Raw genomic sequence first — 23570 nt, forward strand, 5'->3', positions numbered from 1 at the left:
TTTGATGTTATTTTAATGGACTAAAAATGTGCTTTTCTTTCTAAAACAGGGACATTTCTAAGTGACCCCAAATTTTTGAACAGTGGTGTATGTCTGAGACAGGGGAAAGATGTTACACACACAGTGGTGTAAAGTACTTAAGTAAAAACATCCCTACTGCCTCTGATCAAGAGAACATCCCTGGTCATCCCTACTGCCTCTGATCTGGAGGACTCACTAAACAGAGAACATCCCTGGTCATCCCTACTGCCTCTGGTCTGGAGGACTCACTAAACAGAGAACATCCCTGGTCATCCCTACTGCCTCTGATCAAGAGAACATCCCTGGTCATCCCTACTGCCTCTGATCAAGAGAACATCCCTGGTCATCCCTACTGCCTCTGATCTGGAGGACTCACTAAACAGAGAACATCCCTGGTCATCCCTACTGTCTCTGATCAAGAGAACATCCCTGGTCATCCCTACAGCCTCTGATCAAGACAACATCCCTGGTCATCCCTACTGCCTCTGATCAAGACAACATCCCTGGTCATCCCTACTGCCTCTGATCAAGAGAACATCCCTACTGCCTCTGATCTGGAGGACTCACTAAACAGAGAACATCCCTGGTCATCCCTACTGCCTCTGATCAAGAGAACATCCCTGGTCATCCCTACTGCCTCTGATCTGGAGGACTCACTAAACAGAGAACATCCCTGGTCATCCCTACTGCCTCTAATCAAGAGAACATCCCTGTTCATCCCTACTGCCTCTGATCAAGAGAACATCCCTACTGCCTCTGATCAAGAGAACATCCCTGGTCATCCATACTGCCTCTAATCAAGAGAACATCCCTGTTCATCCCTACTGCCTCTGATCAAGAGAACATCCCTACTGCCTCTGATCAAGAGAACATCCCTGGTCATCCCTACTGCCTCTGATCAAGAGAACATCCCTGGTCATCCCTACTGCCTCTGATCAAGAGAACATCCCTGGTCATCCCTACTGCCTCTGATCAAGAGAACATCCCTGGTCATCCCTACTGCCTCTGATCAAGAGAACATCCCTACTGCCTCTGATCAAGAGAACATCCCTGGTCATCCCTACTGCCTCTGATCAAGAGAACATCCCTGGTCATCCCTACTGCCTCTGATCAAGAGAACATCCCTACTGCCTCTGATCAAGAGAACATCCCTGTTCATCCCTACTGCCTCTGATCAAGAGAACATCCCTGGTCATCCCTACTGTCTCTGATCTGGAGGACTCACTAAACAGAGAACATCCCTGGTCATCCCTACTGCCTCTGATCAAGACAACATCCCTGGTCATCCCTACTACCTCTGATCAAGAGAACATCCCTGGTCATTCCTACTGCCTCTGATCAAGACAACATCCCTGGTCATCCCTACTGCCTCTGACCTGGCAGACTCACTAAACACACATGCTTGGTTTGTAAATGATGTCTGACTTTTGGAGTGTGCCCCTGGCTATCCGTAAATGATGTCTGACTTTTGGAGTGTGCCCCTGGCTATCTGTAAATGATGTCTGACTTTTGGAGTGTGCCCCTGGCTATCCGTAAATGATGTCTGACTTTTGGAGTGTGCCCCTGGCTATCTGTAAATGATGTCTGACTTTTGGAGTGTGCCCCTGGCGATCTGTAAATGATGTCTGACTTTTGGAGTGTGCCCCTGGCGATCTGTAAATGATGTCTGACTTTTGGAGTGTGCCCCTGGCTATCCGTAAATGATGTCTGACTTTTGGAGTGTGCCCCTGGCTATCTGTAAATGATGTCTGACTTTTGGAGTGTGCCCCTGGCGATCTGTAAATGATGTCTGACTTTTGGAGTGTGCCCCTGGCGATCTGTAAATGATGTCTGACTTTTGGAGTGTGCCCCTGGCGATCTGTAAATGATGTCTGACTTTTGGAGTGTGCCCCTGGCTATCTGTAAATGATGCCTGACTTTTGGAGTGTGCCCCTGGCTATCTGTAAATGATGTCTGACTTTTGGAGTGTGCCCCTGGCTATCCGTAAATGATGTCTGACTTTTGGAGTGTGCCCCTGGCTATCTGTAAATGATGTCTGACTTTTGGAGTGTGCCCCTGGCGATCTGTAAATGATGTCTGACTTTTGGAGTGTGCCCCTGGCGATCTGTAAATGATGTCTGACTTTTGGAGTGTGCCCCTGGCGATCTGTAAATGATGTCTGACTTTTGGAGTGTGCCCCTGGCTATCTGTAAATGATGCCTGACTTTTGGAGTGTGCCCCTGGCTATCTGTAAATGATGTCTGACTTTTGGAGTGTGCCCCTGGCGATCTGTAAATGATGTCTGACTTTTGGAGTGTGCCCCTGGCTATCTGTAAATGATGTCTGACTTTTGGAGTGTGCCCCTGGCTATCTGTAAATGATGTCTGACTTTTGGAGTGTGCCCCTGGCTATCTGTAAATTATGTCTGACTTTTGGAGTGTGCCCCTGGCGATCTGTAAATGATGTCTGACTTTTGGAGTGTGCCCCTGGCTATCTGTAAATGATGTCTGACTTTTGGAGTGTGCCCCTGGCTATCTGTAAATGATGTCTGACTTTTGGAGTGTGCCCCTGGCTATCTGTAAATGATGTCTGACTTTTGGAGTGTGCCCCTGGCTATCTGTAAATGATGTCTGACTTTTGGAGTGTGCCCCTGGCTATCTGTAAATGATGTCTGACTTTTGGAGTGTGCCCCTGGCGATCTGTAAATGATGTCTGACTTTTGGAGTGTGCCCCTGGCTATCTGTAAATGATGTCTGACTTTTGGAGTGTGCCCCTGGCTATCTGTAAATTATGTCTGACTTTTGGAGTGTGCCCCTGGCTATCTGTAAATGATGTCTGACTTTTGGAGTGTGCCCCTGGCTATCTGTAAATGATGTCTGACTTTTGGAGTGTGCCCCTGGCTATCTGTAAATGATGTCTGACTTTTGGAGTGTGCCCCTGGCTATCTGTAAATGATGTCTGACTTTTGGAGTGTGCCCCTGGCTATCTGTAAATGATGTCTGACTTTTGGAGTGTGCCCCTGGCTATCTGTAAATGATGTCTGACTTTTGGAGTGTGCCCCTGGCTATCTGTAAATGATGTCTGACTTTTGGAGTGTGACCCTGGCTATCTGTAAATGATGTCTGACTTTTGGAGTGTGCCCCTGGCTATCTGTAAATGATGTCTGACTTTTGGAGTGTGCCCCTGGCTATCTGTAAATGATGTCTGACTTTTGGAGTGTGCCCCTGGCTATCTGTAAATGATGTCTGACTTTTGGAGTGTGCCCCTGGCTATCTGTAAATGATGTCTGACTTTTGGAGTGTGCCCCTGGCTATCTGTAAATGATGTCTGACTTTTGGAGTGTGCCCCTGGCGATCTGTAAATTATGTCTGACTTTTGGAGTGTGCCCCTGGCTATCTGTAAATGATGTCTGACTTTTGGAGTGTGCCCCTGGCTATCTATAAATGATGTCTGACTTTTGGAGTGTGCCCCTGGCTATCTGTAAATGATGTCTGACTTTTGGAGTGTGCCCCTGGCTATCCGTAAATGATGTCTGACTTTTGGAGTGTGCCCCTGGCTATCTGTAAATGATGTCTGACTTTTGGAGTGTGCCCCTGGCTATCCGTAAATGATGTCTGACTTTTGGAGTGTGCCCCTGGCTATCTGTAAATGATGTCTGACTTTTGGAGTGTGCCCCTGGCTATCTGTAAATGATGTCTGACTTTTGGAGTGTGCCCCTGGCGATCTGTAAATTATGTCTGACTTTTGGAGCCCCTGGCTATCTGTAAATGATGTCTGACTTTTGGAGTGTGCCCCTGGCTATCTGTAAATGATGTCTGACTTTTGGAGTGTGCCCCTGGCTATCTGTAAATGATGTCTGACTTTTGGAGTGTGCCCCTGGCGATCTGTAAATGATGTCTGACTTTTGGAGTGTGCCCCTGGCTATCTGTAAATTATGTCTGACTTTTGGAGTGTGCCCCTGGCTATCTGTAAATGATGTCTGACTTTTCGCCCCTGGCTATCTGTAAATGATGTCTGACTTTTGGAGTGTGCCCCTGGCTATCTGTAAATGATGTCTGACTTTTGGAGTGTGCCCCTGGCTATCTGTAAATTATGTCTGACTTTTCGCCCCTGGCTATCTGTAAATGATGTCTGACTTTTGGAGCCCCTGGCGATCTGTAAATGATGTCTGACTTTTGGAGTGTGCCCCTGGCTATCTGTAAATGATGTCTGACTTTTGGAGTGTGCCCCTGGCTATCTGTAAATGATGTCTGACTTTTCGCCCCTGGCTATCTGTAAATGATGTCTGACTTTTGGAGTGTGCCCCTGGCTATCTGTAAATGATGTCTGACTTTTGGAGTGTGCCCCTGGCTATCTGTAAATGATGTCTGACTTTTGGAGTGTGCCCCTGGCTATCTGTAAATGATGTCTGACTTTTGGAGTGTGCCCCTGGCTATCTGTAAATGATGTCTGACTTTTGGAGTGTGCCCCTGGCTATCTGTAAATGATGTCTGACTTTTGGAGTGTGCCCCTGGCGATCTGTAAATGATGTCTGACTTTTGGAGTGTGCCCCTGGCTATCTGTAAATGATGTCTGACTTTTGGAGTGTGCCCCTGGCTATCCGTAAATGATGTCTGACTTTTGGAGTGTGCCCCTGGCTATCTGTAAATGATGTCTGACTTTTGGAGTGTGCCCCTGGCTATCTGTAAATGATGTCTGACTTTTGGAGTGTGCCCCTGGCTATCTGTAAATGATGTCTGACTTTTCGCCCCTGGCGATCTGTAAATGATGTCTGACTTTTCGCCCCTGGCTATCTGTAAATGATGTCTGACTTTTGGAGTGTGCCCCTGGCTATCTGTAAATGATGTCTGACTTTTCGCCCCTGGCTATCTGTAAATGATGTCTGACTGTTGGAGTGTGCCCCTGGCTATCTGTAAATGATGTCTGACTGTTGGAGTGTGCCCCTGGCTATCTGTAAATGATGTCTGACTTTTGGAGTGTGCCCCTGGCTATCTGTAAATGATGTCTGACTTTTCGCCCCTGGCTATCTGTAAATGATGTCTGACTTTTCGCCCCTGGCTATCTGTAAATGATGTCTGACTTTTCGCCCCTGGCGATCTGTAAATGATGCCTGACTTTTCGCCCCTGGCTATCTGTAAATGATGTCTGACTTTTCGCCCCTGGCGATCTGTAAATGATGTCTGACTTTTCGCCCCTGGCCATCTGTAAATGATGTCTGACTTTTCGCCCCTGGCTATCTGTAAATGATGTCTGACTTTTCGCCCCTGGCGATCTGTAAATGATGCCTGACTTTTCGCCCCTGGCTATCTGTAAATGATGTCTGACTTTTCGCCCCTGGCGATCTGTAAATGATGTCTGACTTTTCGCCCCTGGCCATCTGTAAATGATGTCTGACTTTTCGCCCCTGGCCATCTGTAAATGATGCCTGACTTTTCGCCCCTGGCTATCTGTAAATGATGCCTGACTTTTCGCCCCTGGCTATCTGTAAATGATGTCTGACTTTTCGCCCCTGGCTATCTGTAAATGATGTCTGACTTTTCGCCCCTGGCTATCTGTAAATGATGTCTGACTTTTCGCCCCTGGCTATCTGTAAATGATGTCTGACTGTTGGAGTGTGCCCCTGGCTATCTGTAAATGATGTCTGACTTTTCGCCCCTGGCTATCTGTAAATGATGCCTGACTTTTCGCCCCTGGCTATCTGTAAATGATGTCTGACTTTTCGCCCCTGGCGATCCGTAAATGATGTCTGACTTTTCGCCCCTGGCTATCCGTAAATGATGTCTGACTTTTCGCCCCTGGCTATCCGTAAATGATGTCTGACTTTTCGCCCCTGGCGATCCGTAAATGATGTCTGACTTTTGGAGTGTGCCCCTGGCTATCTGTAAATGATGTCTGACTTTTGGAGTGTGCCCCTGGCTATCTGTAAATGATGTCTGACTTTTGGAGTGTGCCCCTGGCTATCTGTAAATGATGTCTGACTTTTCGCCCCTGGCTATCTGTAAATAATGTCTGACTTTTCGCCCCTGGCTATCTGTAAATGATGTCTGACTTTTCGCCCCTGGCTATCTGTAAATGATGTCTGACTTTTCGCCCCTGGCTATCTGTAAATGATGTCTGACTTTTCGCCCCTGGCTATCTGTAAATGATGTCTGACTGTTGGAGTGTGCCCCTGGCTATCTGTAAATGATGTCTGACTTTTCGCCCCTGGCTATCTGTAAATGATGCCTGACTTTTCGCCCCTGGCTATCTGTAAATGATGTCTGACTTTTCGCCCCTGGCGATCCGTAAATGATGTCTGACTTTTCGCCCCTGGCTATCCGTAAATGATGTCTGACTTTTCGCCCCTGGCTATCCGTAAATGATGTCTGACTTTTCGCCCCTGGCGATCCGTAAATGATGTCTGACTTTTCGCCCCTGGCGATCCGTAAATGATGTCTGACTTTTCGCCCCTGGCGATCCGTAAATGATGTCTGACTTTTCGCCCCTGGCTATCCGTAAATGATGTCTGACTTTTCGCCCCTGGCTATCTGTAAATGATGTCTGACTTTTCGCCCCTGGCTATCTGTAAATGATGTCTGACTTTTCGCCCCTGGCTATCTGTAAATGATGTCTGACTTTTCGCCCCTGGCTATCTGTAAATGATGTCTGACTTTTCGCCCCTGGCTATCTGTAAATGATGTCTGACTTTTCGCCCCTGGCTATCTGTAAATGATGTCTGACTTTTCGCCCCTGGCTATCTGTAAATGATGTCTGACTTTTCGCCCCTGGCTATCTGTAAATGATGTCTGACTTTTCGCCCCTGGCCATCTGTAAATAAATAATAAACAATATGCTGCCGTCTGCTTCATAAAAGGAATTTCAAATTATTTATACTTTTACTTTTGATACTTTAGTATATTTAAAACCAAATACTTTTAGACTTTTACTAAAGTAGTATTTTACTGGGTGACTTTCACTTTAATTTGAGTCATTTTCTATTAAGGTATCTATACTTTTACTCAAGTATGACAATTGGGAAATTTTTCCACCACTGTACAGACACACACACACACACACACACACACACACACACACACACACACACACACACACACACACACACACACACACACACACACACACACACACACAACAGGATCCTAGCTATACGTCTGTACAGGGGATAGAGGGACATGTGTGAATGTTATTAGTTTATCAGGTAATGGGCGTACAGTGTCCAGTGAGTTGTTAGTAAACTCACATAGATGATCTCTCTCTCAAACCTCTTCTTCAGGTTGAGCAGCACAGATCCCTCAGACAGCTCCCTGGAACAACAGACACAGAAGCACACAGACCAGCTGAAATAGCAGCTTCCGCATCCTTTAAATAAGGCTGTTGTGTTGTGTTGTGTTCTCACTCCAGCTGCGTCATGTCCTCTACTCCGTCTTCCTCTGGCTGCTCCCGGTACACCATGCTGGGCAGGCTGCGGATGGAGTACATCTACACACAGACACACCGTTGAGTTCATCTACCGACATTCACAAGACATCGCATCCAGTACCACTTATCATTCCGGTATTACCTTATCGTACCAGTATTACCTTATCGTACCAGTATTACCAGTATTACCTTATCATACCAGTGTTACCTTATCGTACCAGTATTACCAGTATTACCTTATCGTGCCAGTATTGCTGCTATTACCTTATTGTACCAGTATTACCAGTGTTACATTATCATACCAGTATTACCTTATCGTACCAGTATTACCAGTATTACCTTATCATACCAGTGTTACCTTATCGTACCAGTATTACCTTATCATACCAGTGTTACCTTATCGTACCAGTATTACCAGTATTACCTTATTATACCAGTGTTACCTTATCGTACCAGTATTACCAGTATTACCTTATCGTGCCAGTATTACTGCTATTACCTTATTGTACCAGTATTACCAGTATTACATTATCATACCAGTATTACCTTATCGTACCAGTATTACCAGTATTGCCTTATCATACCATTATTACCAGTATTACCTTATCATGCGGGTATTACCTTATCGTACCAGTATTACCAGTGTTACCATATCGTACCGATATTACCTTAGTGTACCGGTATTACCTTATCGTATCGGTATTGCCAGTATTACCGTATCATACCGGTATTACATTATCGTACCAGTATTAACAGTGTTACCTTATCATACCGGTATTACCGGTATTGCCTTATCGTACCAGTATTGCCTTATCATCCGCTATTACCTTATCGTACCGATATTACCTTAGTGTACCGGTATTACCTTATCGTATCGGTATTGCCAGTATTACCGTATCATACCAGTATTACCTTATCGTACCAGTATTACCAGTATTACCTTATCGTACCAGTATCACCTTATCATGACCGTATTACCTTATCGTACCAGTATTACTTTATCATACCAGTATTACCTTATCGTACCAGTATTACCTTATCGTACCAGTATTACCTTATCGTGCCAGTATTACTTTATCGTACCAGTATTACAAGTATTACCTTATCGTACCAGTATTACCTTACCGTACCAATATTACTTTATCGTACCCATGTTACCGGTGGTACCTTATCGTACCAGTAGTACCTTATCGTGCCAGTATTACTTTATCGTACCAGTATTACAAGTATTACCTTATCGTACCAGTATTACCTTACCGTACCAGTATTGCCTTATCGTACCAGTATTGCCTTATCGTACCAGTATTGCCTTATCGTACCCACGTTACCGGTGGTACCTTATCGTAGCAGTAGTACCTTATCATACCAGTACTACCAGTGGTATGCGCTTGTGAATGATAGTGTGTTTTGTTTCATAATTTCACAACTTGCAGACTTGTTTACTGAAAGCTCGAACCACTGCTTTTAACCAGGGCAAGGTGACCGGAAACATGACCGAATACAAACAGTGTAGCTATTCCCTCCACAAGGCAATCAAACAAGCCAAGCGTCAGTATAGAGACAAAGTAGAGTCACAATTCAACGGCTCAGACACAAGAGGTATGTGGCAGGGTCTACAGTCAATCACGGATTACAAAAAGAAAACCAGCCCAGTCACGGACCAGGATGTCTTGCTATCAGGCAGACTAAATAACTTTTTGCCCGCTTTGAGGACAATACAGTGCCACTGACACGGCCCGCAACCAAAACCTGCGGACTCTCCTTCACTGCAGCCGACGTGAGGAAAACATTTAAACGTGTTAACCCTCGCAAGGCTGCAGGCCCAGACGGCATCCCCAGCCGCGTCCCTCAGAGCATGCGCAGATCAGCTGGCTGGTGTGTTTACGGACATATTCAATCAATCATTATCCCAGTCTGCTGTACCCACATGCTTCAAGAGGGCCACCATTGTCCCTGTTCCCAAGAAAGCTAAGGTAACTGAGCTAAACGACTACCGCCCCGTAGCACTCACTTCCGTCATCATGAAGTGTTTTGAGAGACTAGTCAAGGACTATATCACCTCCACCCTACCTGACACCCTAGACCCACTCCAATTTGCTTACCGTCCAAATAGGTCCACAGACAATGCAATCTCAACCACACTGCACACTGCCCTAACCCATCTGGAAAAGAGGAATACCTATGTGAGAATGCTGTTCATCGACTACAGCTCAGCATTTAACACCATAGTACCCTCCAAACTCGTCATCAAGCTCGAGACCCTGGGTCTCGACCCCGCCCTGTGCAACTGGGTACTGGACTTCCGGACGGGCCGCCCCCAGGTGGTGAGGGTAGGTAACAACATCTCCACCCCGCTGATCCTCAACACTGGGGCCCCACAAGGGTGCGTTCTGAGCCCTCTCCTGTACTCCCTGTTCACCCATGACTGCGTGGCCATGCACGCCTCCAACTCAATCATCTAGTTTGTGGACGACACTACAGTGGTAGGCTTGATTACCATCAACGACGAAACGGCCTACAGGGAGGAGGGCCCTCGGAGTGTGGTGTCATGAAAATAACCTCACACTCAACGTCAACAAAACAAAGGAGATGATTGTGGACTTCAGGAAACAGCAGAGGGAACACCCCCCTATCCACATCGACGGGACAGTAGTGGAGAGGGTAGTAAGTTTTAAGTTCCTCTGCGTACATATCACGGACAAACTGTGTTGGTCCATCCACACAGACAGCGTCGTGAAGAAGGCGCAGCAGCGCCTCTTCAACCTCAGGAGGCTGAAGAAATTCGGCCTGTCACCAAAAGCACTCACAAACTTCTACAGATGCACAATCGAGAGCATCCTGGCGGGCTGTATCACCGCCTGGTACGGCAACTGCTCCGCCAAGAACCGGAAGGCTCTCCAGAGGGTAATGAGGTCTGCACAACGCATCACCGGGGGCAAACTACCTGCCCTCCAGGACACCTACACCACCCGAGTCACAGGAAGGCCATAAAGATCATCAAGGACAACAACCACCCGAGCCACTGCCTGTTCACCCCGCTATCATCCAGAAGGCGAGGTCAGTACAGGTGCATCAAAGCTGGGACCGAGAGACTGAAAAACAGCTTCTATCTCAAGGCCATCAGACTGTTAAACAGCCACCACTAACATTGAGTGGCTGCTGCCAACACACTGACTCAACTCCAGCCACTTTAATAATGGGAATTGATGAAAATTGATGTAAAATATATCACTAGCCACTTTAAACAATGCTACTTAATATAATGTTTACATACCCTACATTACTCATCTCATATGTACATACTGTACTCGATACCATCTACTGCATCTTGCCTATGCCGCTCTGTACCATCACTCATTCATATATCTTTATGTACATATTCTTTATCCCTTTACACTTGTGTGTATAAGGTAGTAGTTTTGGAATTGTTAGGTTAGATTACTCGTTGGTTATTACTGCATTGTCGGAACTAGAAGCACAAGCATTTCGCTACACTCGCATTAACATCTGCTAACCATGTGTATGTGACAAATAAATTTGATTTGATTTGATGTATTGCTTTGCGTTTTGTTGCTAACCTTACTTTGCTACCTGACAACTTCACGGTTTTTACTTTTTAATTACCGTTTATATTTTTTGTTTTTCCCCTCGCTCAACTTTTTTCATTCAACTTTTTCACTCCAGACGCTTTATCTGGACGTGGTTCGTCAGGACCTCCAACAGCCGAAGCTAAGTAGTAACATTAACATGATGCTTTCTAATTGCAGTCACTGTACACATAATATACAGGAGAACGATCACCTTACGGCGAGGATAGCTGTGCTGCAAGCCCAGCTTCATACACAATAGTTAGGTAAGGGTAATTTAAGTGTAGGAAAGGATGAAACAGCGTCTGTGCCACCAGTAAGTACAGATAGTAGTATAAATCCCCTCGCACGGTCCCCGCAGCCAGACAATTTTCTCATGGCTTCGGTGTCGCTCATTCAGCCGACAGAAACTTTCAACCGGTTTTCCCCATTAAGCAACGAGTCGGAGTCCGAGGCCGAGCCTTCTCGTCTCTACTCCTCCCGTAACGGGGTCTGAGATGCCAAAGCCTCCCATCATTAGCTCTGACAAATTGAAAACCTTAGACATTGGTGACTCCATTACACGCAGTATTAGACTTAAAACGAATCATCCAACGATCATACACTGTTTACCAGGGGGCAGGGCTACCGACGTTAAGGACAATCTGAAGATGGTGCTGGCTAAAGCCAAAACTGGCGAGTGTAACTGTGTCACACTAGTGACCATATCCCCTACTCATCCCGCAAAGGCGGAGGTGTAGCTAACATTTACGATAGCAAATGTCAATTTATAACAACAAAAAACTCATTCTTTGTCCTCTCCCTGTTCGGGCGGCGCTCGGTGATCGTTGTCACCGGTCTACTAGCTGCCACCGACCCCTTTCCCTTTTCTGTTGGTTTTGTCTTATTGGTTACACCTGTTTCTTGTTTAGGTTTTAGTTGGGCTGTTTAAGCCCACCTGCTCTTTGTGCAGGCTTATTTTTCCTCTGTTTATGTTTGTGGTTGTTTCCTTTGTTTTCTGGTTGGGTCCTGGTTTTGGGACGGTCTTGTTATTGCGCCTGGTGTTTTGGCCATTTTTCCTGCCCCGGTATAAAACATTGTTCTTTACTGTCTGCTTCCTGTGCCTGACTCCACACCCACTACTTATAGAAGTGCGTTACAGTTTTTGTCTTTTGAGCTTCTAGCCATGAAATCTATGGAGCCAAATCTATTTTTTTATAGCTACTGTTTACAGGCCTCCTGGGCCATATTCCCTGAATTCCAATCAAACCTTGTAGTCATGGCAGATAATATTCAAATTTTTGGGGACTTTAATATTCACATGGAAAAAATCCACAGACCCACTCCAAAAGGCTTTCGGAGCAATCATTGACTCAGTGGTTTTTGTCCAACATGTCTCTGGACCTACTCACTGTCACAGTCATACTCTGGACCTAGTATTGTCCCATGGAATAAACGTTGTGGATCTTAATGTTTTTCCTCATAATCCTGGACTATCGGACCACCATTTTATTAAGTTTGCAATCACATCAAATAATCTGCTCAGACCCCAACCAAGGATCATCAAAAGTCGTGCTATAAATTCTCAGACAACCCAAAGATTCCTTGATTCCCTTCCAGACTCCCTCTGCCTTCCCCAAGGACATAAGAGGACACAAATCAGTTAACCACCTAACTGAGGAACTCAATTTAACCTTGCGCAATACCCTAGATGCAGTCGCACCCCTAAAAACTAAAAACATTTGTCATAAGAAACTAGCTCCCTGGTATACAGAAAATACCCGAGCTCTGAAGCAAGCTTCCAGAAAATTGGAACGGAAATGGCGCCACACCAAACTGGAAGTTTTCCAACTAGATTGGAAAGACAGTACCGTGCAGTACCGAAGAGCCCTTACTGCTGCTCGATCATCCTATTTTTCCAACTTAATTGAGGAAAATAATAACAATCCTAAATGTATTTTTGATACTGTCGCAAAGCTAACTAAAAAGCAGCATTCCCCAAGAGAGGATGGCTTTCACTTCAGCAGTAATAAATTAATGAACTTCTTTGAGGAAAAGATTATGATCATTAGAAAGCAAATTACGGACTCCTCTTTAAATCTGTGTAGTCCTCCAAAGCTCAGTTGTCCTGAGTCTGCACAACTGCCAGGACCTAGGATCAAGGGAGACACTCAAGTTTCTTAACCATATCTCTTGACACATTGATGAAAATAATAATGGCCTCTAAACCTGCATACTGGACCCTATTCCAACTAAACTACTGAAAGAGCTGCTTCCTGAGCTTGGCCCTCCTATGTTGAACATAATAAACGGCTTTCTATCCACCGGATATGTACCAAACTATAATAAATAAAGCCTCTCTTGAAAAAGCCAAACCTTGACCCAGAAAATATCAAAAACTATCGGCCTATATCGAATCTCCCATTCCTCTCAAACATTTTAGAAAACAGCAACTCACTGCCTTCCTGAAGACGAACAATGTATATGAAATGCTTCAGTCTGGTTTTAGACCCCATCATAGCAATTAGACTGCACTTGGGAAGGTAGTAAATTACCTTTTAATGGCCTCAGACCGAGGCTCTGCATCTGTCCTCATGCTCCTAGACCTTAGTGCTGCTATTGATACCATCGATCACCACATTCTTTTGGAGAGATTGGAAACCCAAATTGGTCTACACGGACAACTTATGCACTGGTTTAGATCTTGTCTGTCAGAAAGATATAAGTTTGTCTCTGGGGATGGTTTGTCCTCTGACAAATCAACTGTAAATGTTGGTGTTCCTCAAGGTTCCATTTTAGGACCACTATTGTTTTCACTATATATTTTACCTCTTGGGGATGTCATTCGAAAACATAATGCTAACTTTCACTGCTATGCGGATGACACACAGCTGTACATTTCAATGAAACATGGTGAAGCCCCAAAATTGCCCTCGCTAGAAGCCTGTGTTTCAGACATAAGGAAGTGGATGGCTGCAAACTTTCTACTTTTAAACTCGGACAAAACAGAGATGCTTGTTCTAGGTCCCAAGAAACAAAGAGATCTTCTGTTTAATCTGACATTTAATCTTAATGGTTGTACAGTCGTCTCAAATAAAACTGTGAAGGACCTTGGCGTTACTCTGGACCCTGATCTCTCTTTTGACGAACATATCAAGACTGTTTCAACGACAGCTTTTTTCCATCTACGTAACATTGCAAAAATCAGAAACTTTCTGTCCAGAAATTATGCAGAAAAATGAATCCATGCTTTTGTCACTTCTAGGTTAGACTACTGCAATGCTCTACTTTCCGGCTACCCGGATAAAGCACTAAATAAACTTCAGTTAGTGCTAAATATGGTTGCTAGAATCCTGACTAGAACCAAAAAAATTTATCATATTACTCCAGTGCTAGACTCACTACACTGGCTTCCTTTCAAGGCAAGGGCTGATTTCAAGGTTTTACTGCTAACCTACAAAGCATTACATGGGCTTGCTCCTACCTATCTCTCTGATTTGGTCCTGCTGTACATTCCTACACATACGCTACGGTCACAAGACGCAGACCTACTAATTGTCCCTAGAATTTCTAAGCAAACAGCTGGAGGCAGGGCTTTCTCCTACAGAGCTCCATTTTTATGGAATGGTCTGCCTACCCATGTGAGAGACGCAAACTCGGTCTCAACCTTTAAGTCTTTACTGAAGACTCATCTCTTCAGTGGGTCATATGATTGAGTGTAGTCTGGCTCAGGATTGTGAAGGTGAACGGAAAGGCTCTGGAGCAACGAACCGCCCTTGCTGTCTCTGCCTGGCCGGTTCCCCTCTTTCCACTGGGATTCTCTGCCTCTAACCCTATTACAGGGGCTGAGTCACTGGCTTGCTGGTGCTCTTTCATGCCGTCCCTAGGAGGGGTGCGTCACTTGAGTGGGTTGAGTCACTGATGTGATCTTCCTGTCTGGGTAGGCGTCCCCCCCTTGGGTTGTGCCGTGGCGGAGATCTTTGTGGGCTATACTCAGCCTTGTCTCAGGATGGTAAGTTGGTGTTTGGAGATATCCCTCTAGTGGTGTGGGGGCTGTGCTTTGGCAAAGTGGGTGGGGTTATATCCTGCCTGTTTGGCCCTGTCCGGGGGTATTGTCGGACGGGGCCACAGTGTCTCCCGACCACTCCTGTCTCAGCCTCCAGTATTTATGCTGCAGTAGTTTATGTGTCGGGGGGCTAGGGCCAGTCTGTTACAGTGGGGCAAAAAATAATTTAGTCAGCCACCAATTGTGCAAGTTCTCCCACTTAAAAAGATGAGATTAGGCCTGTAATTTTCATCATAGGTACACTTCAACTATGACAGACAAAATGGAAAAAAAAATCCAGAAAATCACATTGTAGGATTTTTAATGAATTTTATTTGCAAATTATGGTGGAAAATAAGTATTTGGTCAATAACAAAAGTTTATCTCAATACTTTGTTATATACCCTTTGTAGGCAATGACAGCGGTCAAACGTTTTCTGTAAGTCTTCACAAGGTTTTCACACACTGTTGCTGGTATTTTGGCCCATTCCTCCATGCAGATCTCCTCTAGAGCAGTGATGTTTTGGGGCTGTTGCTGGGCAACACTGACTTTCAACTCCCTCCAAAGATTTTCTATGGGGTTGAGATCTGGAGACTGGCTAGGCCACTCCAGGACCTTGAAATGCTTCTTACGAAGCCACTCCTTCGTTGCCCGGGCGGTGTGTTTGGGATCATTGCCATGCTGAAAGACCCAGCCACGTTTCATCTTCAATGCCCTTGCTGATGGAAGGAGGTTTCACTCAAAATCTCACAATACATTGCCCCATTCATTCTTTCCTTTACACGGATCAGTCGTCCTGCCCCAAAGCATGATGTTTCCACCCCCATGCTTCACAGTAGGTATGGTGTTCTTTGGATGCAACTCAGCATTCTTTGTCCTCCAAACACGACGAGTTGAGTTTTTACCAAAAAGTTATATTTTGGTTTCATCTGACCATATGACATTCTCCCAATCTTCTTCTGGATCATCCAAATGCTCTCTAGCAAACTTCAGACGGGCCTGGACATGTACTGGCTTAAGCAGGGGGACACGTCTGGCAATGCAGGATTTGAGTCCCTGGCGGCGTAGTGTGTTACTGATGGTAGGCTTTGTTACTTTGGTCCCAGCTCTCTGCAGGTCATTCACTAGGTCCCCCCGTATGGTTCTGGGATTTTTGCTCACCGTTCTTGTGATCATTTTGACCCCACAGGGTGAGATCTTGCGTGGAGCCCCAGATCGAGGGAGATTATCAGTGGTCTTGTATGTCTTCCATTTCCTAATAATTGCTCCCACAGTTGATTTCTTCAAACCAAGCTGCTTACCTATTGCAGATTCAGTCTTCCCAGCCTGGTGCAGATCTACGATTTTGTTTCTGGTGTCCTTTGACAGCTCTTTGGTCTTGGCCATAGTGGAGTTTGGAGTGTGACTGTTTGAGGTTGTGGACAGGTGTCTTTTATACTGATAACAAGTTCAAACAGGTGTCATTAATACAGGTAACGAGTGGAGGACAGAGGAGCCTCTTAAAGAATAAGTTACAGGTCTGTGAGAGCCAGAAATCTTGCTTGTTTGTAGGTGACCAAATACTTATTTTCCACCATATTTTGCAAATAAATTCATAAAAAATCCTACAATGTGATTTTCTGAATTTTTTTTCTTCTCATTTTGTCTGTCATAGTTGAAGTGTACCTATGATGAAAATTACAGCCCTCTCTCATCTTTTTAAGTGGGAGAACTTGCACAATTGGTGGCTGACTAAATACTTTTTTGCCCCACTGTATATCTGGAGTATTTCTCCTGTCTTATACGGTGTCCTGTGTGAATTTAAGTATACTCTCTCTAATTCTCTCTCTTTTTCTCTCTCTCTCTCTTTCTTTCTTTCTCTCTCTCTCTCGGAGGACCTGAGCCCTAGGACCATGCCTCAGGACTACCTGGCCTGATGACTCCTTGCTGTCCCCAGTCCACCTGGTCATGCTACTGCTCCAGTTTCAACTGTTCTGCCTGCGGCTATGGAACCCTGACCTGTTCACCGGACGTGCTACCTTGTCCCAGACCTGCAGTTTTCAACTCTCTAGAGACAGCAAGAGCGGTAGAGATACTCTGAATGATCAGCTATGAAAAGCCAGCTGACATTTACTCCTGAGGTGCTGACTTGCTGCACCCTCGACAACTACTGTGATTACTATTATTTGACCCTGCTGGTCATCTATGAACATTTGAACATCTTGGCCATGTTCTGTTATATTCTCCACCCGGCACAGCCAGAAGAGGACTGGCCACCCCTCATAGCCTGGTTCCTCTCTAGGTTTCTTCATAGGTTCTGGCCTTTCTATGGAGTTTTTCTTAGTCACTGTGCTTCTGTACCTGCATTGATTACTGTTTGGGGTTTTAGGCTGGATTTCTGTTTAGCACATTGTGACATCAGCTGATGTATATAAATACATTTGATTGATTGAGTGTTAACTTATTGTACCAGTAGTGCCAGTAATAACAAATGTACCTTATTGCACCAGTAGTACCAGTATTACCTTATCATAACAGTAGCAGCCTACTGTATGACCTCATTGTACCAGTAGTACCAGTATTACCAGTAGTACCAGTATTACCTTATCATAACAGTAGCAGCCTACTGTATGACCTCATTGTACCAGTAGTACCAGTATTACCTTATCATAACAGTAGCAGCCTACTGTATGACCTAATCGTACCAGTAGTACCAGTATTACCTTATCATAACAGTAGTAGTCTGCTGTATGACCTCATTGTACCAGTAGTACCAGTAATACCAATTGTACCTTATTGCACCAGTAGTACCAGTATTACCTTATCATAACAGTAGCAGCCTACTGTATGACCTCATCGTACCAGTAGTACCAGTAGTACCAGTACTACCTTATCATACCAGTAGTAGCCTACTGTATTACCTTATCATAACAGTAGTAGCAGTATTACCAATAGAACCAGTATTAACGCACCGTACCAGTAGTAGCCTACTGTATTACCTTATCACAACAGTAGTAGCCTACTGTATTACCTTATCATTACAGTAGTGGCTTACTGTTTTACCATACCGTATCAGTAGCAGCCTACTGTATTACCTTATCACAACAGTAGTAGCCTACTGTATTACATTATCATTACAGTAGTGGCTTACTGTTTTACCATACCATATCAGTAGCAGCCTACTGTATTACCTTATCATTACAGTAGAGGATTACTGTACTACCATATCGTACCAGAGGCAGTTTACTGTATTACCTTCTCGTACCAATAGTAGGTTACTGTATTATCTCATCGTACCAGTAGTACTAATATCACCGGTATTACCTTCTCATACCAGTAGTGGCGTACTGTATTACCTTCTCACACCAGTAGTGGCGTACTGTATTACCTTATCATACCAGTAGTAGCTTACTATATTACCATATCATACCAGTAGTAGCTTACTGTATTACCTTATCATACCAGTAGTAGCTTACTGTATTACCATATCATACCAGTAGTAGCTTACTGTATTACCTTATCATACCAGTATTAGCTTACTTTATTACCATATCATACCAGTAGTGGCTTACTGTATTACCATATCATACCAGTAGTGGCGTACTGTATTACCATATCATACCAGTAGTGGCGTACTGTATTACCTTATCATATCAGTAGTAGCTTACTGTATTACCATATCATACCAGTAGTAGCTTACTGTATTACCATATCATACCAGTAGTAGCTTACTGTATTACCATATCATACCAGTAGTAGCTTACTGTATTACCATATCATACCAGTAGTAGCTTACTGTATTACCATATCATACCAGTAGTAGCTTCATGTATTACCATATCATAACAGTAAAAGCTTACTGTATTAACAGTATTTTCAGTATTACGGTAATACCTTATCATACCAGGGCCCGGTGGGTTCTATAGTTAAACCAGTATTGCCTCGTCATACCAGGGCCCAGTGGGTTCTATAGTTAAACCAGTAGTACCTTATCATACCAGGGCCCAGTGGGTTCTATAGTTAAACCAGTATTACCTCGTCATACCAGGGCCCAGTGGGTTCTATAGTTAAACCAGTATTACCTCGTCATACCAGGGCCCAGTGGGTTCTATAGTTAAACCAGTATTACCTCGTCATACCAGGGCCCAGTGGGTTCTATAGTTAAACCAGTATTGCCTCGTCATACCAGGGCCCAGTGGGTTCTATAGTTAAACCAGTAGTACCTCGTCATACCAGGGCCCAGTGGGTTCTATAGTTAAACCAGTAGTACCTTATCGTACCAGGGCCCAGTGGGTTCTATAGTTAAACCAGTATTGCCTCGTCATACCAGGGCCCAGTGGGTTCTATAGTTAAACCAGTATTACCTCGTCATACCAGGGCCCAGTGGGTTCTATAGTTAAACCAGTATTACCTTATCGTACCAGGGCCCAGTGGGTTCTATAGTTAAACCAGTATTACCTCGTCATACCAGGGCACAGTGGGTTCTATAGTTAAACCAGTATTACCTTATCATACCAGGGCCCAGTGGGTTCTATAGTTAAACCAGTATTACCTCGTCATACCAGGGCCCAGTGGGTTCTATAGTTAAACCAGTATTACCTTATCATACCAGGGCCCAGTGGGTTCTATAGTTAAACCAGTATTACCTTATCATACCAGGGCCCAGTGGGTTCTATAGTTAAACCAGTATTACCTTATCATACCAGGGCCCAGTGGGTTCTATAGTTACCCCAGTATTACCTCGTCATACCAGGGCCCAGTGGGTTCTATAGTTAAACCAGTAGTACCTCGTCATACCAGGGCCCAGTGGGTTCTATAGTTAAACCAGTATTACCTTATCATACCAGGGCCCAGTGGGTTCTATAGTTAAACCAGTATTACCTCGTCATACCAGGGCCCAGTGGGTTCTATAGTTAAACCAGTATTACCTTGTCATACCAGGGCCCAGTGGGTTCTATAGTTAAACCAGTATTACCTCGTCATACCAGGGCCCAGTGGGTTCTATAGTTAAACCAGTAGTACCTTATCATACCAGGGCCCAGTGGGTTCTATAGTTAAACCAGTAGTACCTCGTCATACCAGGGCCCAGTGGGTTCTATAGTTAAACCAGTATTACCTCGTCATACCAGGGCCCAGTGGGTTCTATAGTTAAACCAGTATTGCCTCGTCATACCAGGGCCCAGTGGGTTCTATAGTTAAACCAGTATTACCTTATCATACCAGGGCCCAGTGGGTTCTATAGTTAAACCAGTATTACCTCGTCATACCAGGGCCCAGTGGGTTCTATAGTTAAACCAGTATTGCCTCGTCATACCAGGGCCCAGTGGGTTCTATAGTTAAACCAGTATTACCTCGTCATACCAGGGCCCAGTGGGTTCTATAGTTAAACCAGTATTACCTTATCATACCAGGGCCCAGTGGGTTCTATAGTTAAACCAGTATTACCTCGTCATACCAGGGCCCAGTGGGTTCTATAGTTACCCCAGTATTACCTTATCGTACCAGGGCCCAGTGGGTTCCCCTTCCCTGTTAGGAGCCCAGTCCGGCTCCAGGTCCATCTCTCTCTGTCCATGGTGGGGGGGCCCCGGGGGATCCAGCAGCTCCTCATCCCGGTACATGGACCACTTGGTGAGGTTCTGGACAGTGGGGTGGGGCAGCACTGTCTCTGACCCCCACACATCCACCTGCTCCCCTAAACCCCTAGGCTGTGTCCCCATCCCAGGCCCTGGGCCCTGAGCCCAGTGATGCCCTGACCCTTGCCCCGGCCCAGAGCCCTGGACCTGGGGCATGACCACGGCGTATCGCCCCCCTCCAGGCTCCTCCAGCGAGGAGGGCAGGCGGTAGGAGGCCCCACGGAGGTTCTGGTTCTGTAGGGCATTGCCAAGCTGGGGGGTGGCGGGAACAGGTCTCGTCATCAGGCTCCCGTCAGGAAGTCTGTACGTAGCTGAACGCAGGTTCTGGTTCTGTAGAGCGTTGGAGAGCTGGGGAGTGCTAGGCTGGGCCCGGGTCACTAAGGTCCCATCAGGTAGTCTGTAAGTGGCGGAACGCAGGTTCTGGTTCTGGAGAGCATTGGACAGGTTGGGGGAGGGGCTAGGGGGGGCCAGAGACCCCCCACTATAGGAGGCTCCACGGACGTTAGGGTTGAGGAGAGCAGAGGAGAGGTTAGGAGAAGAAGGTTGTGGAGGCTCGTTCCTGGTTACTAGAGTTCCATCAGGTAATCTGTATGTAGCCTTGGTAAGATTCTGGTTGAGGAGAGCAGAGGAGAGGTTAGGAGAAGGTTGTGGAGGCTCGTTCCTGGTTACTAAAGTTCCGTCTGGTAGACGGTATGTAGCCTTGGTAAGATTCTGGTTGAGGAGGGCAGAGGAGAGGTTAGGAGAAGAAGGTTGTGGAGGCTCGTTCCTGGTTACTAGAGTTCCGTCTGGTAGACGGTATGTAGCCTTGGTAAGATTCTGGTTGAGGAGAGCAGAGGAGAGGTTAGGAGAAGGTTGTGGAGGCTCGTTCCTGGTTACTAGAGTTCCGTCTGGTAGACGGTATGTAGCCTTGGTAAGATTCTGGTTGAGGAGAGCAGAGGAGAGGTTAGGAGAAGGTTGTGGAGGCTCGTTCCTGGTTACTAGAGTTCCGTCTGGTAGACGGTATGTAGCCTTGGTAAGATTCTGGTTGAGGAGGGCAGAGGAGAGGTTAGGAGATGGTTGTGGAGGCTCGTTCCTGGTTACTAGAGTTCCGTCTGGTAGACGGTATGTAGCCTTGGTAAGATTCTGGTTGAGGAGGGCAGAGGAGAGGTTAGGAGATGGTTGTGGAGGCTCGTTCCTGGTTACTAGAGTTCCGTCTGGTAGACGGTATGTAGCCTTGGTAAGATTCTGGTTGAGGAGGGCAGAGGAGAGGTTAGGAGAAGAAGGTTGTGGAGACTCGTTCCTGGTTACTAGAGTTCCGTCTGGTAGACGGTATGTAGCCTTGGTAAGATTCTGGTTGAGGAGGGCAGAGGAGAGGTTAGGCTGAGGAGTTTGTTCAGTCCTGGTTACTAGAGTTCCATCCGGTAATCTGTACGTAGCCTGGCGGAGGTTTGGGTTGAGAAGAGCTGAGGAGAGATTCGGAGAGAAGGAGGGAGAGGGAATCGGTTGAGGCTCGTTCTGGGTTACTAGCGTCCCATCTGGTAATTTATACATAGCCTGTTGCATGTTGGGGTTGAGGAGAGCAGAGGAGAGGTTTGGAGAGAAGGAGGATGGTTGAGGATTGGGTTCAGTCCTGGTGACCAGAGAACCGTCTGGTAGACGGTAGGTAGCTTGTCTCATGCTAGTGTTCTGCAAAGCATTAGACATCAGAGAGACAGAACCGGGAGAACCTCCACTGCTCTTGTTCCCCTCGGAACCCCCCGACATCATCACGGAACCGTCGGGTAGGCGGAACGCTGACCCCTGTAGGTGGTGGGAGGTGCTAAGAGTGGTGGACAGCGTGGGGGAGGAGGGTGGAGGAGGTCTGTGAAGAGCGGGGGAGGCGTAGGAAGCGTTGCGGAGCCGAGGGCTGAGCACGGTGCTGGAGAGACGAGGTGAGGAGGACTGGGTCTGATAGGGGGAGAGGACGGGGGTGTAGAGGGAGGCATTTCTCTGGAGAGGAGAGGAGGCCAGGGGGTAGGAGTAGGAGGCGTTAGACAGGTTAGTGTTCTGCTGTAAGGCGTTAGACAGCTGGGGGGAGGAACCCTGGCTAACCTGTCCATCATATGACATCATCAGCTGGCCACCGGGCAAGGGGGAGGGGCCTCTCTGTACAGGTGAACTATAGGACGGGTTACGCAGGTAAGAGTTCTGGAGGGGGGAGGAACGAGGATCGTAACGGAGGGAGGGATGGGGGGAGGGGGGCCGCTGCTGAGGGGAGGTGTAGTTTACTCCTCTAAGGTGAGCGTTGGTCAGTAAGGGAGAGGCCCCTGGCTCCATAGTGTGGTTGTACTGGGTCACGACCTGGGAGTGATAGGGGAGACTGGGGTGGTGGGGGGGAGGTCTGAAGGAGGCTGGGGGGAAGTGGTGGAAGGGAGAGGGGGCACGGGGCGGCAGGGGGGAAGAGGGTTGCTTGTGTTGTGGGGAGGAGGGGTGTCTAACAGAGGGCTGTGGAGAGAGAGGACCACCCTGCTGCTTCATGGAGGGCTGGGGGGAGAGAGGACGGCCTCTGAACGACTGCCTGCCAGGAGGAGGGTTCCTGGGCATGCGGACGAGAGGGTGGCCCCTCCCTACGGGGCGATGGAAACCTCCCTGGGGGGTCCGCTGCGACTCCCTGACCCCTCCCGGCCGGGACACTGAGCGTGCCAACATGGGGGGGCCGGGGCCCTGCAGCTGTCCTGCTGGGGGGGGTTGACCCTCGGGGACGCTGTGAACCGACGACCTGAAGGGAGCCACGTTCTGGGTGAGAGGGGTGCCGTGCCGACTACGTCTCTGCAGGTAGGGGTTACCTGGCGAGGGCTTCACCGCCCCCATGGGCACCTGGCCACGACCCCCTCTGAGGTGCCGTGTGGAGGTGCGGGAAGGGAGGGGGCGGCTGGACATACAGGAGGGGGTGGGAGAGGAGAGTCGGC

The 23570-nt window shown here is 46.7% G+C and overlaps 1 protein-coding gene across 1 annotated transcript in view; it reads right to left on the bottom strand.

The window, feature by feature from the left end:
* Window positions 1-23541, bottom strand: part of LOC118947901 (unconventional myosin-XV) — a 212756-nt gene extending 189215 nt beyond the window's left edge. Inside the window, exons 1-3 of the mRNA XM_090194383.1 lie at window positions 20503-23541; window positions 7397-7479; window positions 7241-7304 (exon numbers count right to left, since the gene is read on the bottom strand). Coding sequence (XP_090050509.1) covers window positions 7241-7304; window positions 7397-7479; window positions 20503-23541 — 3186 coding nt within the window. The remainder of the gene's footprint in view (window positions 1-7240; window positions 7305-7396; window positions 7480-20502) is intronic.
* Between the last annotated feature and the right edge of the window lie 29 nt (window positions 23542-23570).

This window comes from Oncorhynchus mykiss, chromosome 13 (genome assembly GCF_057628025.1).
Source record: "Oncorhynchus mykiss isolate SJ-2025 chromosome 13, ASM5762802v1, whole genome shotgun sequence".
NCBI lineage: Eukaryota > Metazoa > Chordata > Actinopteri > Salmoniformes > Salmonidae > Oncorhynchus > Oncorhynchus mykiss.